The following is a 7353-nucleotide window of genomic DNA, read 5'->3' on the forward strand; positions in this document are numbered from 1 at the left end:
GCGCGGCAGCCATGTTGAAGAGGTCACGCCGTGTTTTGTGCTGTGTGAATGGCTTCGCCACATCCAATATGGCGGACTAAGACCCGCGGTCGCCATGTTGGGCGCGTCCTGGCCCTCTCATCCTCTTAATCACCTCCCACCCCGGAAGCCCTGGATCCTTCACGCATGCGCAAGAGGGACTCGTTGCCACGGAAACGGCCACCCTTTTACCCAACCAAGATGGCCGCTACGGCAAGCGAAAGGGAAAAGGGGGGGAATGCCCGTCCTGTCACTATATAGAGCCGATCTCGTGAGCAACGGCAAGAACGGGACGATAGGGACGGGGCGGGGAGTCATGTTCGCGGGATGGAGCAGCGGCGCTGCTTCTCCGGGTAAGTGGACGCCCCCTCGGGAGGCGGCGGGGGACGGAGCCGAAGCCCCGGGGACCAATCTGAGGGACGGAGCGATCTGTGGGAAAGGGAGTGAGGAGGACTACCGCTCCCAGCGTGCCCCGCGAAGTCTCATCGTGAGCTTCGACGGTTAGCTACCGCATTGCATGACGGGGGTTGTGGTTTCGGGGAGAGAGCCCCCCCCAGATCTGTCTAGCGTTACCCTTCTCCAACTGGGCGCCCTCCTACACGATGGGAGTTGTAGTCCAGAACCCCAAGGAGGATAGGGGCGAGAAATGACGACCCTCCCCCATTAGTCGTAGAAATTTATGCCCCTTCTGGTTAGGAAGCCCCTCCCCAAACCTCAAGATTTCCCTCCCTCCCAGAATGTCTGCCCCTCTTGAGTGATAGAGCTTCTGAGCATGGACAGAGTTCATGGCCTCTCGGACACCGAGAATCCTGGGGGTGTTTGGAGGGGGGAAATGGAGCCCACATTTCCCATATGCCCTTGACTACAGTTCCCATTGTTTGTAACAAACAAACAGTAAGGAAAAAATGGGGGGGGGGGGGCAAGGCATAGATCAGGGCTTTTCAATCTTTTCACCCATTGTACCACTTTTAGGATATGGCAACATCCAAGTACCACCAGTCGCCTATCAAGGTGTCAAAAACTTGATGACCCCCCCCCAAAAAGGAAAAAAGTGATAAAGTACAGGTAGTTCTCGACTTACAACAGTTCTCTTAGTGACTGTTCAAAGTTACAATGGCACTGAAAAAAGTGCCCCCCAAGCCACAGCCGAGCAAGACACCTGCCTGCCCACCCGGCGATGCTCTTCCTCCCGTCCGAGGTTTTCATTGTTGTGAGCATTTCTGTTGAGGATTGGCAGCAGGGGTGGGGTGGGGGGTGTTTGGTTTTTATTCCCCCCGTCTGCTGGGTGGTTGCAGCAGGTTTTGGTCACTTCACATGACCCTGGGACACTGTGACCATCATAAATATGAATCAGTTGCCAAGCATCTGAATGTAAATCACAAGACCCTGGAGATGTTGCAACAGTCCAGCTGATCGGCGCTTCTTCTGGGCTCAGCAGAAGCGCCAGGATCAGGGCTGAGCTCCAGCTGGAAAGTGGCACTGATCCTGGCGCTTCCGCTGAGCCCTGACAGCCCTGCAGCTCCAGCCGTCTCTCGCTCAGGCTTGTGCGGTGCTGCCACCGGTTCAGCTCATTCCCCTCCCCCGCTACCACTTTTCTAGGATCGTCGCGTACCACTTGCCAGGTGCCAATGGACCACAGGTGGTCCCCCTACCACTGGTTGAAAAGCCCTGGCATAGATTACCTACGTGTAATGACATACAGGTAGTCCTCGGCTTATGACCGTAATTGAGCCCAACATTTCTGTTGCTAAGCGAGACAGTTGTTACTGTGAGTTTTGCCCCGTTTGACGACCTTTCTTGCCATCGCTGTTAACTGAAACACTGCAGTTGTTAAGTTAGGAACACGGTCGTTAAGTGAATCTGGCTCCCCCATGGACTTTGCTGGTCAGAAGGTCGCAAAAGGGGATCACGTGACTCTGGGACACTGCAACCGTCGTAAATACGAGTCAGTTGCCACGTGTCCGAATTTTGATCACGTGACCACGGGGATGCTGCAACGGTCGTGTGACAAATGGTCATAAGTCACTTTTTTCAATGTCGTAACTTTGAACGGTCACTAAATGCACCGTTGTAAGTTGAGGACTACCTGTATATAGTGGTACAATCCCCAAATCATCTATGTTTTATTTAGTTATTTATTAAACTTAGCATATATTAGCTCGTCTCATCTAGAGTTGACTCTTATGGTAGTTGTTTATGTTTAAATCAGCGCTCTTCAAACTTGGCCCTTTTATGACTTGTGGACTTCAACTCCCAGAATTCCTCAGCCAGCGTGCCTGGCTGAGCAATTCTGGGAGTTGAAGTCCACCAGTCATAAAAGGGCCAAGTTGGAAGACCCCTGGTTTAAATGATATCTAAATGTATACCTTTTTAAAAAGACCATTATTGCTGATGCAGAAGCTTTATACTGAGCTGAGACATAAAGTGAGAATTCAGAAGATGAGATTTAATGTACTGATGAAGAGAAAAATATTTTATTTTGCTTTCTTTAGCTCTTATCTATAAGAAAATAAATCATTTAAACAGCTGTTGGCTGGTAGTCAGCTGAATTCTGTTTTCCCAGCCTGAATGGTAAATAAATCAGGGTGAAATGAGGAAGGCAATTATTTTAGCTGTTTATTGTTGCAAAAGTAGATCCAAATCAAGTGGGCGAGGGTAAATGTTAGCTCAGATATTCATACAGGAAGTTTTTTTTTCCTTTACAACGTGTCAGTCTAGTGTTCACACTTGGTTGATCACATTTGCCTTCTTTTGGTACAAGATTGCATTTGTCATATTTCCTACAAGATATCAACACTTTAATTCTATCTTGTAGTCAGAGGCCTTTTTTTACAGAATAACAGAGCTGTGGAAGGGATCTTGGAGGTCTTCTAGTCCAACCCCTTGCTCAAGCAGGAGACCCCCAGACCTTTTCAATGCATTAAAACTCAAAATTGTACACGGCACGTAGGATTGTGATCTAATTTTTTTTTTAAAAAAAAAATGACATTAGCCGTAGAGGTTTATGGATAAAGCGTCCTATTGTGGAGATAAAAATGACAGTTGACTCTTACATTATCAGATTTCTGTTATGCTGCATTTGCAAACAATTTCACACAAGGAAACGTTTCTAGAAGAGCAGATTGTTTCCTGCCATCAAAAGGGCAAATTGTGGCCCTTTTGCATTTGCGAATCATAAGAGTGTATCCGATTGGTGGAATACAGATAGTCCTCAATTTATAACCATTCGTTTTGGGACCGTTGGGAGTTACAACAGCACTGAAAAAAGTGATTTATGATCAGTCCTCATACTTATAACTGTCACAGCATCCCCACAATCACATGGTCAAAATCCAGCTGCGATGTACTTATGACAGTTGCAGTATCCTGGGATCACATGAATAGAATAGAATAGAATAGAATAGAATAGAATTTGGGATAGAGTAGAATTTGGGATAGAGTAGAATTTGGGATAGAGTAGAATAGAATAGAATAGAATAGAATAGAATAGAATAGAATAGAACTTTGGAGATCTTCTAGTCTCAAGCAAGAGATCCTACACCGTTTCAGACAAGTTATTGTCTAGCCTCTTCTTAAAAACCTCCAGTGATCGAGTGCCCATGATTTCTGGTGGCAAGCTGTTCCACTGGTTAATTGTCCTCACTGTTAGGAAGTTTCTCCTTAATTCCAGGTTGCTTCTCTCCTTGATCAGTTTCCAACCATTGTTTCTCGTCCTGCCCTCTGGTGCTTTGGAGAATAACATGACTCCCTCTTCTTTGTGGCAGCCCCTCAGATACTGGAACACTGCTGTCCTGTCTCCCCTATTTCTTCTTTTCTTTAGACTAGCCAGACCCAAGTCCCACAGCCGTTCTTTTTATGTTTTAGTCTCCAGGGCTTGGATCATCTTAGTTGCTCTTCTCTGATTTTTCTCCACACTCTCAACATCTTTTTTGTGATACGGTGACCAAAATTGGCTGCAGTATTCCAGGTGTGGCCTCACTAGGGTTTTCTAAAGCGGTACTAATACTTCATATGATCTTGATTCTATGCCTCTGTTTATACAACCCAGGATTGTATTAGCTTTTTTGGTTGCTGCTGCACACGACTGGCTCATGGTTAAATGATCGTCCACTAGGACTCCAAGGTCCCTCTCACAGTGGCTGTTTTTGAGCCAGGCCTCGCCCAATCTGTACTTATGCCTTTGATTTTTCCTGCTTAAATGTAAAACTTTGCTTTTCTCCACATGGAAACTCATTTTGTTGGATAGATAGATAGATAGATAGATAGATAGGTAGGTAGGTAGGTAGGTAGGTAGGTAGGTAGGTAGGTAGGTAGGTAGGTAGATAGATATTTGATAGACATAGATGATAGGTAAATAGATAGATGATACATCTATCACATACAAGTGATCGTCCACTAGGACTCCAAGGTCCCTCTCACAGTGGCTGTTTTTGAGCCAGGTCTCACCCAATCTGTACTTGTACCTTTGGTTTTTCCCTGCCTAAATATAAAACTTGGCTTTTCTCCACATTAAAACTCATTTTGTTGGACAGGGCCCATTATTCCAGCCTGTCGAGAACTTTTTGGACCCTGAGCTTGTCTTCTGGGGTGTTGGCTACTCCTGCCAGATTAGTGTCATCTGCACATTTGATGAGTTCCTCTTCTATTCCCTCATCTAACTCAGTCTCTTCTGAACCGTCCCTCTTAGATCTTCTCCGTTGCCCCCAGGTCTTGCCCAATCTGCCATTTACGACCTTCCCAGCTAGTTTCCAACAAAGTGACTCCCTTAACTGCTGTGATTTAACTTAACAACTCTTGACCAAAAAGGTCACAAATTCGGGTGTGGCTGAACCACCACCTTGCTTCGCCGTGCAAATTTTGGCCTCAGATATAATGCCTTGTTGTGTATGTACAAAACGGCAGCGGGGTGGGGCAGGGACACAGGGAGAGGCGAGACGGAACGAGCCACAGATAATGATTGTTCGCAAAACGTATTTGTCTGACGCAGAAGCCTTTGTGTGGAGGAGCACTTCGCCTTACTACACCGTTGAGTAAACTGATGGGCCAAACCATCCTTCCATCCTTTTGATCTCTAGTTTTGAGCCGCTTGGTGGACAGCCTTGGTCCTCGGGGAATCCTCTTTCTCGGGATCGATTGGCATGAGATAAGGACCGTCATCGGGGAGTTGAAAACTTTTTCCCCCCGCCGCTGATTTGGGACACGTCACGAGTGCAATTTTTTATTCACTGCAAAAACCGCACTGGCAACCAGGAGCCCATACGTTGATCATGTGATTGTCCGCGAAGAGGCAACGATTTGCTTTTGCGATAATTGCATTTTACACGAGCGCGTTTGGCCTTTGGAGGCTGGTGGGGGTGTTTTTTTTTTCCCCTTTTGTTTTTTTCTCAGAAAAACTTGAGAATTTCCCCTTTTGTGTTGTTCTGTTTTGCAGCTGTTGGCTGTTTCGGCAGGATGGGGAACAGACGCGGCCTTTTCTGGCTGCTGTTTTGGTCCTTTGTGTCTCTCGCAGCCGGCGGTAAGTGTATTTGGCTTGCAAAATGAAGGACTTCGGAGGTAGGCGAGCGATCCGGTTAGCATTTTTGAACCTGTTCCTGTTTTGTTTTTTTAAGAGGTGCTTTAGAGTTTTTTTAGACTTGGGCACTTTAAGGCAGCTGGGCTTCAACTCTCAGAATTCCACAACCGGCAGACTTACACCAAAGCCGGCTGGCTGGGGAATTCTGGGGGTTGAAGTCCACCCCTCTTAAAGCATGAAGGCTGGGGAATTCTGCGGGTTGAAGTCCACTCATATTAAAGCAGGCTGGCTGGGGAATTCTGGGAGTGGAAGTCCACTCATATTAAAAGATATTGGCTGGGGAATTTTGGGAGTGGAAGTCCACCCCTCTTAAAGCAGGCTGGCTGGGGAATTCTGGGAGGGAAATTCCACCCCTCTTAAAGCATGCTGGCTGGGGAATTCTGCGGGTTGAAGTCCACCCCTCTTAAAGCAGGCTGGCTGGGGAATTCTGGGAGTGGAAGTCCACTCATATTAAAAGATATTGGCTGGGGAATTTTGGGAGTGGAAGTCCACCCCTCTTAAAGCATGGCTGGTTGGGGGATTCTGGGAGTGGAAGTCCACCCTCTTAAAGCAGGATGGCTGGGGAATTCTGGGAGTTAAAATCCATCCCTCTTAAAGCAGGATGGCTGGGGAATTCTGGGAGTGGAAGTCCACCCATCTTAAAGCCTGCAGGTTGGAGGATTCTGGCACTGGAAGTCCACCCCTCTTAAAGCATGGCTGGCTGGGGAATTCTGGGAGTGGAAGTTTATCCAGGTTAAAGTTGCCATACTTGAAAAACACCACTTTAGATAAAACAGCCTGTGAGGTTCATCTCTTCCTTTTCAGCACCTGCCCTCTGTTTATGCATTCATGGATGCAAATGAGATATTTTTAAACTACATCCCTAAATCTAGAGGCAGGTTGCTGAGCAAAACTGAGTATCTCTTTTCGGTGTTTACGTCTACATGGGTTATAGCAGGGGAGTCCAACCTTGGCCACTTGAAGACCTGTAGACTTCAACTCCCAGAATTCCCTAGCCAGCATCTTCTTTCCCTCCTTCCCTTCCTTCCCTCCTCCCCCCTCCTCCTCCTCTCTTCCTTCTTTCTCTCCTCCCTTTTTCCTTCTTTCTCATCTCCTCCCTCCTTCTCCTTCCTTCCTTTTTCCCTTCCTCCTCTCCTCTCCCTCTCTCCCTTCCTTCCTTCTTTCCTTCCCCTTGCCCCTCCTCCTCCTTCTCTCTTCCTTCCTTCTCCTCTCCTATTTTCCTTCTTTCTCATCTCCTCCCTCCTTCTCCTTCCTTCCTTTTTCCCTTCCTCCTCTCCTCCCTCTTTCCCTTCCTTCCTTCTTTCTTTCCCCTTGTCCCTCTACTTCTTCTCCCTTCCTTCCTTCTCCTCTCCTATTTTCCTTCTTTCTCATCTCCTCCCTCCTTCCTTCCTTTTTCCCTTCCTCCTCTCCATTCCCTCTTTCCCTTCCTTCCTTCCTTCTTTCCTTCCCCTTGTCCCTCTACTTCTTCTCCCTTCCTTCCTTCTCCTCCTATTTTCCTTCTTTCTCATCTCCTCCCTCCTTCTCCTTCCTTTTTTCCCTTCCTCCTCTCTTCTCCTTTCCCTCTTTTCCTTCTTTCTTTCCCCTTGTCCCTCTACTTCTTCTCTCTTCCTTCCTTCTCCTCTCCTATTTTCCTTCTTTCTCATCTCCTCCCTCCTTCTCCTTCCTTCCTTTTTCCCTTCCTCCTCTCCTCCCTCTTTCCCTTCCTTCCTTCTTTCCTTCCCCTTGCCCCCTCCTTCTCTCTTCCTTCCTTCTCCTCTCCTATT

General features: G+C 47.3%; 1 protein-coding gene across 1 annotated transcript in view; it reads left to right on the forward strand.

Moving 5' to 3' along the window:
• Window positions 1-245: 245 nt before the first annotated feature.
• CTNS (cystinosin, lysosomal cystine transporter) overlaps window positions 246-7353 on the forward strand; it is a 20683-nt gene continuing 13575 nt past the window's right edge. The window contains exons 1-2 of the mRNA XM_015826498.1: window positions 246-371; window positions 5450-5533. Coding sequence (XP_015681984.1) covers window positions 257-371; window positions 5450-5533 — 199 coding nt within the window. The 5' untranslated portion in view covers window positions 246-256. The remainder of the gene's footprint in view (window positions 372-5449; window positions 5534-7353) is intronic.

This window comes from Protobothrops mucrosquamatus, unplaced genomic scaffold (assembly GCF_001527695.2).
Source record: "Protobothrops mucrosquamatus isolate PMUCROS unplaced genomic scaffold, P.Mucros_1.0 scaffold3155, whole genome shotgun sequence".
Taxonomy (NCBI): Eukaryota; Metazoa; Chordata; class Lepidosauria; order Squamata; family Viperidae; genus Protobothrops; species Protobothrops mucrosquamatus.